Source organism: Geospiza fortis, unplaced genomic scaffold, assembly GCF_000277835.1.
Source record: "Geospiza fortis unplaced genomic scaffold, GeoFor_1.0 scaffold162, whole genome shotgun sequence".
Classification (NCBI taxonomy): domain Eukaryota; kingdom Metazoa; phylum Chordata; class Aves; order Passeriformes; family Thraupidae; genus Geospiza; species Geospiza fortis.
Window position 1 is genome coordinate 5,347,248 of NW_005054316.1, and position 16,950 is coordinate 5,364,197.

General features: G+C 39.8%; 1 protein-coding gene across 1 annotated transcript in view; it reads right to left on the minus strand.

Annotated features, from left to right (window-relative positions):
• Window positions 1-16,950, minus strand: part of HIVEP2 (HIVEP zinc finger 2) — a 103,989-nt gene that overhangs the window by 15,933 nt on the left and 71,106 nt on the right. The window contains exons 3-5 of the mRNA XM_031056255.1: window positions 9,502-9,546; window positions 2,630-8,249; window positions 1,730-1,884 (exon numbers count right to left, since the gene is read on the minus strand). Coding sequence (XP_030912115.1) covers window positions 1,730-1,884; window positions 2,630-8,041 — 5,567 coding nt within the window. The 5' untranslated portion in view covers window positions 8,042-8,249; window positions 9,502-9,546. The remainder of the gene's footprint in view (window positions 1-1,729; window positions 1,885-2,629; window positions 8,250-9,501; window positions 9,547-16,950) is intronic.

Sequence of the window (16,950 nt, forward strand, 5' to 3'; positions counted from 1 at the left end):
AAGAGTGCATCACTGCATCACCTCATTTGCTGCAGGTTTGCAGTTTATATGTTTCTATTGAGGAAGTCCCAGTCTATTGCACAGACTATTTGTTCTCCCCACTCCAGAAATTGATGTGCACATCAAGGTTTCATATGTTTTGTTTTACTCAAAGGGTATCTAAACATAGCCAAGTAGTACTAGGAGACATTTCTAAGTGAAGTGTGAATTACATGATTTTACTAAAATAGTTTCATAAACCTTATTGATGTACAGGGAAACTTAAGGTAGTGCAATTAACACATAAAATTTATTGACGTAAGTATAAGATAGTAGAAGTTTTTTATAGAGTGATCTGCTGCAGCTCACACTCATCTGAATCCTCCTTTAAGTTGCTTTTCTTAACACACTTTTACTCTTCTGACCTCTCATCATGTAGCTTACATCAAGGCAGTCTATCTTCAGCTGGGTCATCCAAATTCAGAAATGGTACAAAGTGGGAAGCAATTTTATACTTCCAAGTGGGAGTGAGTTGAAGCACCAGCTCTTTACATTTCTTGTAAACTTAGGCTTACCACTGAATTTGGGTCACTCTTGTAAAGCCAGTCTACTGGCTTAGGTACTAGGACAAGGTACAACTACAGAGAACGGTTAGGATAAGGGTGTCTGGGCCAGCACACCTACAAAAACCTCCAAAAGAACTTTTTCAGTCTTTCAGGCAAGATGTAGGCTATACTCCTTCAGTGTTGCAGACTACAGAGAAATGGCAATGGTAATTTCATGGAGATTATTCAATCATAGAAAAAAACACAACATCAATGAAGGACAATTGAGATTTTAAAGGGTACAAACTGACAGGAGAAGGAAATGGATGTATGAATTTCTCACATCTCCCTCCTGACCTATTTAGTTACCGCAATAAAACAGTGCTGTAGGACCATCTGAGTTTGGTAAGACTAAAAATAACATCTTGTTTAGCCACGTGACTATGCACAACTAAAAACTATCAATCTAACTGCATTGTGTCAGAATTCTGTAAAAGAAACTCAACAATATCTTCCATTTTAGAGAATACTGCAGAGACAAACAAGCGTCTATTTAATTTTCCTTTCTTAACAAGTTTCTTAAGCCTCAAAACAATGTTAATTGGCTTTCTCCTCTTTCTTATTTGTTTCTATTATCACTTGAGTGATAGATTTCCATAGTAAAATGAAACAGTATTTTATCAACCATACATGAGAGATCTATGGATTAGCCTTAGATACCATAGATTTCATTGGCATTTTACATTTTATCTCCAAAAGCCAACCTCAGTAAATAATACAATACTGCAAGAATAATACTAAGAACACCTTGTCAACCTGTTCAACTGAGTGGAAGTACACAGTGCCTAAAAATGGAAACACATCCTCATGGAAGTCATTAAATACAAAGAAATGGCACAGAAAATATCAAAATGTTAACCGTTCATCCACTTCCTTATGACTTAAGAAATTAAAGTAACAATTTCAAGTGAGTGCTCTCACACAGATGGAAAACAATTGTCTTAATAGTAAAGTAGCAAAGTGAGCATACAAGTACCCTGTGGTGCATTTTAAGACTGACAAATACACAAAAAAGAAGAGACTTGGGAGCTACAGGACATGGCAAGAATACAGACGACTGTTCACATTCTAATTCATTCATATTCATTTTCAAATGTCTTTAAAATGACAGGCTGAGCTTTAAATTTCCAGTTATATTTTCTTACCCTCCTTCAAAGATTTTAATTCGTATCGGCTCAGTTTGTTTGGATGTAATGTCTTTATCTCCATGAATGTCTCCTTTTACTCTTTCTTTTATAATATTCCCCACTACTTTCTTTTCAAGCTTGCTGCCAAACAAGAAGAATGGCTCATGTTTCATCTGTAGAACAAAGTCAAGCAAGGGTGTTACTTCTGGAGCATACAATAAACGCACACTTCATTTCAAATACTTTTAACATACCAGGTCAAAGCCAAACTCTCATTCTGGTCCAACTCTATATGATGAATTAATCTGTCCCATTTAATTCGACAGAGAATAAAAGAGGAGGCAACACGGACAAATTTTTACAAGTCTTGACAGAAAATGCAATACTGTATCTTTCCTCAAGAAAAAAAAATAATGGAAAATAGATATGAAAAAGGCTCAGAAGGTAATTTATTGCCATTACAGAATTTTCCCTGGCACTATTAGCAAACGCTTAATCCGCGAGGAAGAGTCAATATGTAAAAGACATTAAATGGATCTGAAGATACTTAGTCAATTTTATCTTAATCTTTTCTTACAAATGCATGTGGATGTTTGTGTCTGACACACGGTTTATCAGGAAAAACAAAGGGCAAAATAAAAGGAGATAATGTGTCAGGCTCTGGCACACATAAATGGAAGGCTTTAAAAGCCTCACTTTTTACATCTGATTTTGAAAATAGAAACAGAGACAGAGACAGTAGCAGTAGCAGAGCTTGCAGAAGGATAAACTGAGGCTCCAAAGTTGTCTTGGAAAGATGTCACTGGCTGATTTCCCAATAGGGAAATTTAAAAAAAAATTAACTCACATTTTATAGTTTACTAGAAATTTCTCACATAAACATATATGAATTTAATTTTATTAAAATTTCTTATTTACCTGAGCAAACTGCTTCCATGCACTTGATGATGTCAGTTTACCAGCTCCAGGTCTATGCATAGCAGCCAGGGTGTAGATTTCCGTGGTGTTTTTTTGCTTGGACCTTAAAAGTGCTAAAGTGGTCTTTGTACTTAGCCCAGATGGGTTTGGGTTACATGAACTTATACACCATGAGGCATAAACAGAAGCTTTGAGGGTTGGTTGCTGAGTGTAATTGGGTTTTGTATAGTTTAAGAAACACCAGCTCACAGTAGTTGTAGTACGCAGACTTGGGAACTGAAGGATCTGCTGAAAATCTGCTACGTCTGTCAGGAGAATGGTTGAGGCTGTGACTTTCCCCACAGTATTAGATGACATCTGGACTAACATCCCAAGAGGTAATTTTTGATGTTTCAGTTGGTCTTCTGCCTGAATTTCTCCTGGTGGCAATGAAGACCTCTGTGGACTCATGCTCATATCTGAGGCTGTTTCATCCACATCCAACTCTTCTGGTGAGTCTCTTCCTTCAGATGGGCCACTGGACTTCTGTCCCGGGGATGCAGAATCAAAACTGGAAAGTTTCTCTCTGCTCAGTGGGAATGCATCAGCTCCCGCCATGCTGACAGGTGGGAAATCTTGAGATGTTGAGGATGACAGTGATGAAGAGGATGACATGGATGGCAGACTTTCTTTTGGCTCAGTAGCACAGCTCTGCCTTACTAGTTGAGGCTTTTGCATTCTTGGATAATCTTTCTTTATATCTGAGTTAGTCAACTCAACTGCACTTAGTTCCTCAACTATCTGCCCATACATTTTTTCTTCTTTGACTCGTTTCTGCTGCTTGGTCTCCATGAAGAGGTCCAAGCTGCTGGCAGGGGAAAGCATTCGTTTGCTTCCTCCCAAGGTAGAAGCCATGTCAGAAGTGGAAGGCAAACACAAGGGAATTGGTGCCTCCAGTCCAAGCGGAAGTGTCTGCGGCACTTTCCACAAGGGATATTTTTCTAGTCCTCCATGATGGCCCAACATCTGAGCTATGTTAAATCCAATTCCTTGCATGGTTGCATTAGTTGCCAATGTTCTTTGAGAAACTGTCTCATCAACTTTACATATTACAATTGCAGGACTGTTGCTCTGTGCAAGGATCTGCGAAATGCTTGTGTACATGACACTACCATAAGATGGCACGTGGGTTTGTATCCTGACAGGAACAACTGTTCCTGGCAAAGACTGTACAGATCCATCACTTGGGGAGTCAAAATCTGTTTCAAGATGCTGCTCAGAGGAGGTATCTCTTGGTTTAATGCTATGGTCTGACTGGTACTTAGCAAGAGTATTTTTTGAATACGACCCAGATGTTCCTGAGTAATGCTGGTATGCTTGCTCTTTAGCGTGCACATAATCAGCTGCTTTCTTTGCAATAAGCTCAGGTGCATGTTCCAGATGATAACTTGGAGGTACATCTATTTGGAAAGCCTGTTTGACATAAGATTTCTGCAGCTGTTGTACAAACGGATGCTGGAAGTGCAGAGGTTCTGCGCAGGACTGCCACAAGATAGGCTGCTGAGATGGTGGTAAGTGAACCATGCAGACAGCTGGATAGGGGAACTGAAACAAGGTGCTATGAATAGGGGGAAATGGGACTTTTTCCTGATGTGCAAATAGCTGCTGCTGCTCTGATGGATGTTTGTTAGGAATATAAGGTGCTTGTTGGATTAAGGGAGTCCTTAACATTTCTGGGCTGTCTGCAACAAGAGCCTGTTGCTGGGCAAGGTGGGATGAGCTATTACTAAGCTGAGCACAAGAGCCAATAGACTGTTTTCCAGAGTCATCCACCTGAATGGGCTGGAGTACAGAGGAAGGGGAGTGATGCCAGACAAGCTGGGAAGAGCGAAGACCAACCTGTGAATGTTCCATCTGCTCCTGCTTTATACTTTGTTCTGTGCTCTGATCAGTCTGAGAAATCTCTGGAAAACCACTGAAGGAAGCCTGGCGAACCAAGAAGCATTTCTTCCTTTCTCGGGATGGAGACAATGCCACAGTGGGTGTTCCAGCTGAAGAGGCATGAGACAGGTTCCCATAATCAAAGGATTTACTTCGGATCTCTGGGATTTCAGCAGCATGAGGACAGGGCATCTGTTCAGATGAGCAGCGTCTCATTTCCCTCTGATGGTGATGCCCAGGGACGGAAAGTGAGTAAGCACCTGCTGGAACTGTTAAAAACTCGGACTGTTTCCCAAATTCATCTTGTTTGGAAGGTGTGATGAACTTCATATTCTCTTCTCTTTCAAAGGACATTGAAAAACTTGAACTGTGGGACAAATTACTTTCTTGGCTAGGGCTGCGAGAGAGACTTGTACCTGTCGACTCAAAGCTGGATTCCCCAGAAGAGTGCTCCATGTCAGCCAGTCTTAAACGCTTCTTTTTGGGTGGTAGCTTTTCAGCTGGAAGTTGAGAAAGGGTTTCACTTCTCTGGGGCCACTGGAATTCTTCAGCGGGTCTCTCCTGCTCTTTACTCTGCACTTCTTTATCTTTTTCAGGCTTATCTGGCTCCTCCGTGACACGAATTTCAGGTACCTGTATGTTATGCTGGCGAACCAGCCTGGGCTGGATATGACAGGGCTGAGGCTGCTGGGACGGGGATGGCTTACTGCTGTCAGCATTTTCCATTTGTGGAGCTCGGTCTGGGCTCATCGGGGACTCACAAATCTCACTCTCGCATGTTTCAGATGGTGAATACATCTTTTCCTGCTGGCATGCAATATGTTCTGTAGATTCAGACCTTTCGAATGAGTTTGGCCGACTCAATGAATTTGTGTGCTGAATGACAGAGATGACATTTCCGGGGGGCTTTCTAACCAGTGATTCCGCAGTCTTCTCTTGCTCTGCAGTAAGGGATGAGTCTTCCAAAGAAGCTGCTGGACTTCCAGACTGCAAGTAAGGCCTGCACATTTCAAAACGTTCCGCATGGCAATGGGGAGCGTTTTCCAGGCCTTGAAGGGCAAATCCACTTCTTGGCACTTCCTGAATTTGGGATTTGGGATCGAAGTCCAAAGGTTGAATTCCCCCAGGGGTGCCAGTTGTACTGCTGCAAATCATAGGACTGTCTTCCTCATCTCCAACACTCTCCTCCTTCCTGCGCTTTCTGTTTTCAAAAGTTGTTCCAAGCATGGATGGCACTGACTGAGATTGTCCAAGTGCATCAATAAAAAATTCTCCCCCTTTGTTCATCCCACTTAAGGACGGTGAGTCCCTGTAGTTCTGCTTCTGAGCTTCAAATTCTTCCCACTTTCTGTAGTGCTTTCCACTGGCATCATAGTCATAAAAGGTCTTGTCTCCTTTCTTCTCTTTTAAGGATGGTCCTTTGTCACCTGCTGTCTGTCTGCTCGAAGCAATAATAATATTTTTCCCTTGTCTTCCATGATAATCCGAATCCGAGTGTCCCTCCTGTACAGATGGCAGTTCAAAGGCAGCCTGCCTTCTCAACATTCTTTGGTGGGATATTCCCACTGTCCCGGGATAAAATACATCATCAGAGCCAGTCATCTTCTCATCAAATGAATGGCTTCCTCTCAGAGATGGGGGAATACTTAGGCTGTTTGCAGAAGAGGTTGGCATGGAGTTACTTCTAATAAGAGGAGAAGAATCTACTGGGGGCTCTAGGAGGACAGGCACATCACCCTGCTGACTGACTTGGTACAAGTTGGATTCACTTTTGATGGATGATGTGGTCTGGGATTGTCTACATTCTGTATTGCTGCCTGGATAAACTTGTGTAGATTTAATAGTGCTCAAATTATTGGAGTCAATGAGCTCCTCTTTATTTGGAGTCAGGTGAGAAATATGTTCCTCAAGCATCTTGATATCTAATCTGTTATTTAAAAGAGGTGATGGGTCTGTTTTGCCCTTTCTACCCATTAAACTGTGTTCCTGATTTGTTGTGGCTACAGTTAGTGCTGTTCTTTGATTAATCCTATAGAACTTCCCAAAAATTATTTCTTCGTAAGACTTTGCATTAGTATTTGGTGGGCTAATTTGCTGCTCAGCACTTTCTGAGCGGGAAAAATAGCCAGAGTCAGTGCTTCCCTTACTGTGTGGGCTCAGGAGGTTTAATGACTGCTCAGAATCTTGTCCTTTTTTCTCTGACAGTCTTAGTGCAAGTCGCTGTTTAACTGTATGAGAGTCATCAGACTTGGTACTTAAGGATGGGGTTTGCAACATATCAGAGCTAATATATGGTGAACTCTCACTGGGTAACTGAATCCCACTTTTAGGGATAATCAAAATAGGGACTTTCATCGGCCCCACCAAGGACTCCTCCATGGAGGAGTGAAAGCCACTCCTGCTAGCAATGTCCAGTGGGAGCTGTGAGACGGGGCTCAGTTTGTCAGACCCTTCCACCAGGAGCGAGGTCTCCTCATCCGTGTCTGTGCTCTGCTCTCCATCTGAATGAATTTCAGCTTCCACATCGATGTAACTGGCATCGAGGTCCAATTTAGAGACTGCTGACTCTGTGAAAGGTACCAATCCTGCCTTGATTGCATGGGCATGTGACTTCCTGTGTTTGTAAAGGTTGCTTTTTGTCTTGAAGGAGAAACCACAAGGGACACAAGGGTACGGTCGCTCACCAGTATGAGACCTAATATGCTTTTTAAGTACACTAGGTTTGGCACAGGCCCGATTACAGTAAGGACAAATGTACTTGCCAGGCTTTTTGGGTTTGTGCTCTTTTTTGTGAGCATCTTCTGATTGTTCTAAAGATTTCTGTGAATATTGGCTGTATGCAGGGTTCAAACTTGAAATCTTCTTCCTGGAGAAACCTCCACTATGGCTATGCATATGAAAAGGAAACAAGTCCTCTGAGGCAACTGATTGCAAGTGGCTAGGAAACTGCCATGGAGGGCCTTCCAAGCTCTGATGTGGCTTTATGTTGTGCAAGAAGCCTTGTGGCAATGAGTGCTGTGGAAAGGAAAGTGAATGTTGACATGAGTAAGGGCTTGGACGATGCTGTGGATATTGCTTCTCTGTGACTTGCTGTGCAGCTTCATTTGATGATACCAGTTTCCCAGAACTAAAAAGTTGTGCTGATGCCGTGTTTCCTACTTGCTCGTGATCTATTTGTGGTTGCCGCTGTACTTCTTGACTGCCGAAAGTGCTCATCTTAATAACAGCTGAATGTTCTTGCCTCCATCTACTTGGTACTTTAGCAGTTTCTCCAGACCTTGAGGTAGCTTTTTGCCCTATAGCTGTGTCCCCAGAGTCCATTTTGTTATACAAGGTCTTAAGTGCTAGTTCACTTGAAAGCTGTGCAGACACATGGAGTGTGCCCAAAGCTGTGCTTTTCAAAGTCTTGTTGCTCCCATTTTTCCAGGGCTGTTGCAAGTTCACAGACTTTTCTTTCTCTTTGGAACTTTCCACGCAGTAGTCTATAGGCATTAGATTTGTGTCTGTACACTAATGAGAGTATTACACAGTTCTGTTCATGGCATGAACTTTCCTAAACAGTTTATTGTACATTTGCAAAGACTTATTATAGCATTTGGACATGTTCCATTGTTATTAAATACTGAGATGCAGAATGATCCAGAGATTGTGATCTCCTAGAGCAAAGTTGTCTTCATCTCTCCCATGGTGACACAGCCATCTGTACAGAAATATAAAATAAAAAAGAAAACAAACCCGCACACACCAGTTAGTACAGCCATACTAAACAACATCGGTGCAGTCAGTTGCACTTCTATTTAGCCTTACATGGAAATTACTGAGGGACTTCCGCAAAAGTAACTACATTTCACTAAACTCCCTTTTGTGAGCAGACAGAGCAAAGACTGGCTCCAGAGACTGCACACAAGCATAATCACTACTCAATAGCAGCTCTAGGATTGGAAAATAAAGACCTACACTTCCCAAATTAAACGGTAATTTTGGAAGGCTTTCAGGGGACAGTTTAAAGGCTTCATCTCAAAAAGTCCACCACATACTTTCAAAGCTCTTTCAGCAAATCACTGCTGAAAATAGAAGCCTAACACTGTGAGTGGGAATTACCTTATCCAGTATTACTCACTTAGGTTTCAGACATGCACTTTAGTCACCTGGCCTTCCTCTCAAGTCAAAGTTAGTTGATCAGAGAAGAAATCTTTCCATATCATGACAGGTGCTTCTGACACAGAGGCTGTCCATGCACAAGGCCCTCCACTATGGAGATGCTTGTTTCTAACTAGTCAGCTTGGGGTATGTACTGAATATTGCTAAAAAATTGCTGAAGTGAGGTACTTCTTACCTTAGATCATCTAACTGGTTTTAAAAGAAGGTGTTGTTCGCCATTCTAAACTACTTTTAAACAGTCAAACAAGAGACATCAAAGAAGCATTTCAAACCCAGCACTACTGGTACCTTTACCCAACTCCATCCTCAAATCACTATGTTAAATTCTAGTGCTAATGTCTTGCCAGATGTAAAGGATGTATTAGAGATTTTTGTTTATGTGACTTCAGCATTTTAGATTTCACTGTTGAAACAATTCCATGCAGGTATACATCCATTTTTAATGCTTAAACACAAAAAGGTTTCCACAGTTCCAGTAAAAAGGCCAAAAGCTCAGAGGTATGATTTTCATAGAAATATATGGCATTTGAATTTGAAGTAAAATTTTCCTCCCTGTTTCCATGTTATCCAAACGCAAAACATTTTCTGGATAAAATAGTGAGTATTATACAGACAGCCATGATCTAACTATAGCAAGGAAAAGAGTAAAAAAATCAGTATTACTGATACTGGAATACTTTTCATTCCTACAGTGGACAGAATGAATTTGGCTTAAAGAAACAATAGCAAAGTGCAGGAAAACACACAGGTAATAGGCACTTCAGATTTTTATTTCAGTATAAAGTAATTACCTGCATCTTCTAAACATCTAATAGGCATAACTATCTTCAAATTCCCTGTGGGGAAAAAAATACAATTATAAGAAATTTTTGATATTAGGTATAGATGATGATAAAAATCTTCTATTCTTTACAGTAGAAGTCTGAAAATTTCATTTACCCATCCACTAGAAAATTTTATGTTGTGTCTGAGAGGTCTGAGTAATTACTTTTGAAGACTCTAAGCATGAATAGTTTTAAAGGACTTAGGTTTCTAATGTGTAGATGAATAACAGCAAGTCTAAACTAATAAAGTCTCACCTTCCTGAATCAGTGAAAAGAGAGCTGCCAACGTACCTCTTCATTCCTATGCCTTTGTTAAGCCTGGATTATCCCTGAATCCCCTTGGCAAATCCCCTTTCAATGCCTCTCTCCAGCTAATACTTTTAGACTCCAGGCCTCTCATTAAATGTTTCAGGGACCAGCACAAACTCCTGGTCAGGATGTCACCACTCAGGGACAAGAAAATGTAGTAAAACAGGAGTAGGTGTCCAAATTAACACCCGTGTGATAGTACTGCAGAATATATGGCTGCTTTCTCAGAGAAGAAACTTACAGAAGAAAATTACAGAATACATGGTTAAAAGAGTTCTGTGACTGCCATGATTTGCCACCTCTCTGACTGCCACCACACTGCAGGCTACTCTGTATTGTTGAAAAGACCAACTCAGAGAAGAGGGAGCCTGAGCATCATCTCATTGCCTTAAGACCATTTCTACCGCAAAAGGACGACTCTCCCTTTCAGTTTTCAACAAATCTTTCTTCAAAAAGATTTCTGCTTTTGTTTCATTAAAAAGGATATATGTTCAATTGTGACAACAAAAGCAACAATGACAGTGTTTCTTTATTGTTTTTATTTATGCCAAAAGTCAGAGCATTGCTAAAGAACAGATCTCTAGAAACAGCTGGAACATTAGCTTCAGAATAGGGGATACAGACTATTGTAATGATCCTCAATTAGCAACTACCACAAAGAAGCTAGAGTACTCATGTTTATTTTCCATTGAATGACACCAAAAAATTATCAAAAACTAACAACTATAAAGGAAAAAAATCAATAAAAAATTGAAATATATTTTTAGTTCTTTGTAATTAATATCACTTTCCAAGAACAAATAGACATTAGCAAAGCCCAATAACTTCACACAAATAGAATCTACTATGCCACCTGTTATGAATTAATCATTAGTAGTACAAATAATATATCAATAGTTAGGCCAGCAATAACTGATGGAATGTTGGTGCAGTCAACTATTTTTTTAACTATAGAGAAACCCCCTGAAGTACAAAATAACAGCAAGTTATCAAATGCAAACCAGAATGTTTTAGATCATAATGTCATTTAGCCTTGATGTGCTAATGGCTTCTTTAAATAAGTCTGTTGTCTTATTCTTTAAATTAAAAAAGAAAAATACAATCCAAGTATATATATTTTTTTTTAAATTTCCTTATCCACTTCCTCAAAAAAAAAGTGTCAGTCCAAATGGAAAAAGAAATCCTTGTGCACGAGTTACATTATACCAAAGTGGTTACTGCAGAGCAGCTCAGCAGGGGCTCATGAGGAAATGGCAGGTAAGTGGCCCAGCAGTTCCAGCAGCTGAGCTACACTGAATCCCAGGTGGCTAATGATGCCAATATATAAGCACAGATGTAAAGGAAAACATGTGGCTTGAGAAAGCAGAAACAGGGACAGGAGTGAATGGTCCTTGCTGAGAGAGCAAAAAGGTATTTTCCATCTTCAAAAAAAATACTCTTCTCCTTATTAGGCAATTTTGCAAATGGTGAAGGAGAAATTTCTAGAAGATGGGAGTATCTTTTCTTTCCATATTCCTTTTACTGAGAGCACCTTTACAGAAGAAATCTGCCCAACGGCTTTATTTCAGCAAAAGATGATGCTAAATAAATGCAAAAGTTTTCTGTTCTGGACTGAGAACTCTGTTACAGAGTGAAAGCCCTTCTTCAGTCCTGCACCTTCAGAACATTCTATACAATTTTTCAAACCTCCACTATGAAACAGGTAGAGACTAATTACAGGGATTATTGATGGCTTAAGTGCGGCAAGAGCCACTCTCCTGGGAAAAATAAATCCCTTTCCAGAATGAACATAGTAATTTCTGGTTTGGTTTGAGCTGCCATCCATCCTGTGTCAAAGATGGCTTTCATATTACTTTTCTTGTTCTTTTTCTCCTCCCTAACGGGAGACTGGAGACTCCTCCCTAATGGCCTAACTGGAGAAATAGAAGACACTGCAAAGCTAGTTGGCATTGTGTCTGTTTTATCCAGTCAAAACTCTGTCTCATCTGGCTGCATCCACAGTGTAGCTTAAACCAACAAAATACTTCAATTTTTCCAAGTGATCAATGTTTCTCCTTTAGAAAAAATTGTAAATACAATTTAAATATTGCTTTTCATCAAATACATACTATTGGATAGGCAGAAACTCATTATATTTCAAGTACTGCCTATTCAAGGAACTAAGGATGATAAAAGGGCACAATTTTTTTTAATACCTTTGGCATGGCTCAGCTCTGCTGGAGTGAGTAAGAGCAGCCCACCTACCCGGATCAGAAGCCGTATGGGAGTTGCATGGAGCACATTGTTTGACAGGAGCTGCAAAGTCCTTCCTGGCTGGTGGCCAAGCCAGGTTTCCTGGCAGGAATGGGGCCCAAGAGCCAGCTCCCCTAGTCACATTAGCTGTGCTATCTGCCTGCTTCAAAACAGGACATTTCACTTCTATGCAAACTTTGAACATGAGAAGATTACTTGGAAACCAGGAGCTGTATTTATGTCAGATGCACCTACTAAATCAAGACTTTGAAAACTTTCTAGAAAGGAACATTATCCTTTTGCTCCTTTTTTAATGAGAGTGCCTTTGTGAGCTGTATGCAGGGGATGTATATCTGATTGACTGCAGAGCTCCAAGATTATTCCTCCTTTTCTTTTTTTTTCTCTTTTTTTTTCTTCAGACCATTAAAACGGTTACATTCAACAGCTTTAAAATAAAATTTGGCAAAATATTACTTTTACTGCTTCTCAATTTGTAGCTCATATTACAGTTCTTACAAGTGAACAAATTGGAAGCTTATGTCTTCCAGGCTAAATCCTGAGTGCACCATACAGAATAAATATTGACTCTAGCATAAGGACTAAGGGTCAGATCCAGCCTTTTTTTAAATCTTTTCTGTCCAGCTCTGCCAGCACGAAGCTGGCCTAAAACCACAGTAACTGGCCCCTGAAGAATTTGTATTCTATAGGGCAAGCGTTAGCACAGACAATCTGCAGTGGCTCCTATGAAATCCTTACACTCATGCACAGACCTCTGCCAAGACCCTTATTAGGCAAGTCTAGTTTATGTCTGGGATAAGCCCAGCAGCCTTACTAGAGAGGCCACCTCTGAACTCTTCCCCACCTGCAACTGAGAAGAAAATTGCCTTGGTCTTTCAGGAAGAAAGGCAGCATACTTTCACCTTGCTGTCCTACATGTTTCCCTCTGTCCTACTAATGAGATTCCCCAAAAAACTGCTTGGTGTTGATATCCCAGTGAAAAACTAAAAAAGACTGAGATCCCTAGTAAAACATGGATTTATAGTTTGTCCTGCATAGGCAAAGTAATAGGTGGGCTAAGCCTGAAGAAGACCTCTCAACTAGCATCCAGTGTGCACCTCTGAACTGAAGGATTTAATTGGTATGAAGATAGATAAGCATTTGTTCCTCCTTCTTTCCAAGGTTATATATTCATTCATGGGCTGAAGATGTTATGTAGCAACATAACAAAAATAATGCAGTCCTTGGGGTGTAGAGTTTTGGCATTTTACACAAATTAAAAAAAAGATGACCAACTGACACTTGGCAAGGTCTGAATTACTGGGGAATGGGAGCATGCTTGTGCTTTTGCTCCAGTTTGGCAGGAATTTTAAGACATCATTTTGCATGTGTGAATCAAACAATGAAGCTCTTTTAAAAGAGGTTAGATGTATTTATTTTAATCTACCACTTTCTATGTTATAACTGCTGTTGTTACCTCTTTAGATTTCAAGATACTACTCTAATTTGTTAATTTAATTCCACCCCAGATGTTCTGCCTGCCCTCTGGATTTCAGTGTTTTATTGAATGTATTGTCACTCTCCAAAATCAGCCAGAGAACCAGTTTTGGAAAATCCCTGAAATATTTAGATTAATACTTATTTGGTTGGATTTTCAGGGGGTTTTGGGTGGGTTTTTTGGGGTGGGTTTTTGGTGGCTTTTTTTTTTTTTAATTTGGGCGGCTGAACTAATTATTACAATATACTTTTTAAAATGTCACCTAAAAGTACCATCCAATACAAACCCAAACACTGCTCAGCAAGTACACAATGATCTAACAAACTGTACTGAGTTTACTTGAGGTCAAGCTCCAGGGCAGAATCTGTTCTCCATTGTTATACTGTGCTCACACGGATTCCCCAAGAAGCCAGGAACTGAGGGCACTCACTGAGAGGATCCAGTTACAGATACATCAAGGGCAGACTGCAACCTCACTGTGCCCAAACAACAACTTCAGGCTTTTGGGCACATTTGTGTCCCGGGTAGTTGCTAGGGACAGATTCTGTGCATGTAAAACTAGAAGTGGTGCAAAACCTGGCCTTTTGGCTTGTGCAATTATTATTTCAGTGCTTGAGCCGTACCTGGCTTATACTTTGAGAACTGTTCCAGAATCTGAGCCACTGAGAATTGGCATCTAACACATTTTAGACAACTGTAGTGGAATTGAGTATTTAATTAATTTTATGCTTTTACCAAATTCACCTTAATCCTAGTTATTTCATATAATTCAAAATATTACCTGAGACCATTATGAGAGTATGTTGAAGAACATACTTTAAAAGCACAACTAAGAAGACAATCAACAGCAACTAAGAAAACAATCAAGTAATCAAATCTGTTGTATCCTAACGCCTGATAACCTGAACTGTAGGATCTTAGACCTGTTCAGACATTTCATATAAATGTCTATGTATACTTGCTGTGATGAAGACCTAGACTCTGAAAGTGACCCTACTGAGTCAGAGGTCAGGCACACACTTAAGCAAAAAATCAGTTACAAAACAAGAGCCTCCCATTACAAGATTTGACTCAGAGAGACTGAAAGGAGACAAATTATTCCAACAAGAAGGAGAGCCAAATTCTGCTCTACATTAACCTGGTACAAATCTGAAGCAATGAGCTGCAAATCCAAGGACATCATTCCAGATTTATTCTTCATAAAAACAAACAGAATCAGACCACTTAGGTTTAGGCTTTTACATTCTACATATGAAATACCTGAAGTTATTTGCCACAAGGTGAAAATAAACTAATCCAACACCTCTAACATGTCTAGAGAGAGAATTGTAACATATATTGCAAGAAATGCTCAATGACACAGTAGTAAGAAAACATGGGTGATTTTCATTAAGAGATGCTGGTTTGTATCATAAATGCTTTGAGTACAGCTGCAGCAAAACACTCAGTTTTTGCTATGTAAGTATCTCAAATATAATTTTAAACTGCTGCTCTCTGTAGAAAAAACAGCACCGACCAAAACCCTTAACTTCAAATTGAGTGTATTTTAAGAAGCCATATAGGAAGTCTAGAGTAGAAATGCTTTAACACTGACCTTTTAACTATAATGACAAGGATTTCTCACTTAAAAGTATATCACTATTTCCTCTTTCAGCATCATACACAATGTACACATTACTATCAGATGGAAAAAAAAGTATTAAAAAAGCTTTAATGTTGCCAAAGACCAGTTGAACAGTTATTTCCACAGGATGAGTATTAAAAGGGAAAAAAAGAGAAAAAACTATGCAGGAGCCAAATTAGTCTTAAATGCTTCCTTTATAGGTAGGAATTTGAAAACAAATCTCAATTCTTCTCCTTGAACTGAACAAAACCTTGCTATCAAAGAGATGCCAAAACAGCCAACAAGTCAAATAATCTTGTCAACCAATTTGCAGTTAATTGATCCCTCTGATCCCACTGCTTTTAATGGATCAGGTAAATATTTTGTTTCTGGTTGCCTAATCTTGCTGTGAACCTCAAGAGTCTGACAGAGCATGTCAGACAACACAAAATCTACCTGTTCTGTCTGACTGCCTTCTGACATGGACATCCCGAATCTGTCTCTATAGAAAAGCAAAGGATTGGGATTATTCAGATATGAAACTAAACAAGAGAACGATATAAACTGCTAATCATTTCACACTGGTACTTATTTCCTTGGGGAGCAAGTTAAAAAATGAAAACAGTTTAATAAAATACCAATTATTTCCCATGTTGACCTTAAAATGTAATGGCAGAGCAACAGCAGATCTGACAGGCAGAACTTCCAGGATTATTAAAATTTCAGAAGGCAACAAAAATACCACAGTTGTTTTGCCCTGCCCATCACCCCACCCCCACTCCCCATTTTCTTCTGAACTGTAGTACACAGTGATTTATGAGAGTGAGAACAGCTCCCATGCAGAGAACAGTCAGAAACCAATGCCCACCAAGGTCCTCTTTAAACACCATTTTGATGGCTGAAACAAGGTTTATATGCTGCCTAATCCCATTGGTGCTATCTGCAGAACAATAAGTGTCTCTCAAGGGTGAATTAAGTAGCAAGCAACAGTATTTACTAAATACACATTAACAATGTACAGGAGTATCCAAAACAGTGCTGAGATACAAATGAGCTCTTAATTCTTGGACTACTTTCTGTCAGCAGAAACTCAACTTTATCTTACTTTCTTCTGAGCCCAGGCAGTTAAACATAAAGACTGTGCCAAACCATAGAAGTGTCAAATAGTTTCTAATCACCATTTGTAGAATTACTTTCCACCATGTAGAAAGGAAATGGAGCTTTGGCCCTGCCCGAAAAGGGCTAAAAACCTCTGCAAAGCAAAAGCTTGGACACTAACCCATGATGCTATGTGATGCCACTGGGATTGCAATGAAAGTCTTGCAAAACTTACTAGTGAAAATTACTGAGATTAAAGAATTTTTTTCTCAATTCAACACAAAGGAACGCGTTAATCGGAAAGGGAAATTTCACACCCAATAAAGGACAGATTAAGTAAACTATGAATTTAGCAGCACTTCGTAAGGATAAAGTGTATGCAAAAAGCAAGATTCCCATGCAGATGTGGTTTGTACTCATTTACAGACTTATAAAACATCATCTACAGTAGGAAGGGTAAGAACGTTTTCACTGGAGAGTTCAAACTGTTAAAGTTGTCAGATAGAAGAATTTTCCCAACTGAAAGACAGGCAAAGGCTGAAATGCCTCATCATTTCCACACAAGGACTGCAAACGGGCAGCCACAGGGGAGAATGCAGCTGTACTGGTAAATCTCTGTTAAGATATCATACAGCTTTCCCCCAGGTTTTCCCAGGAAAAAAAATAATCAAAATTTGAG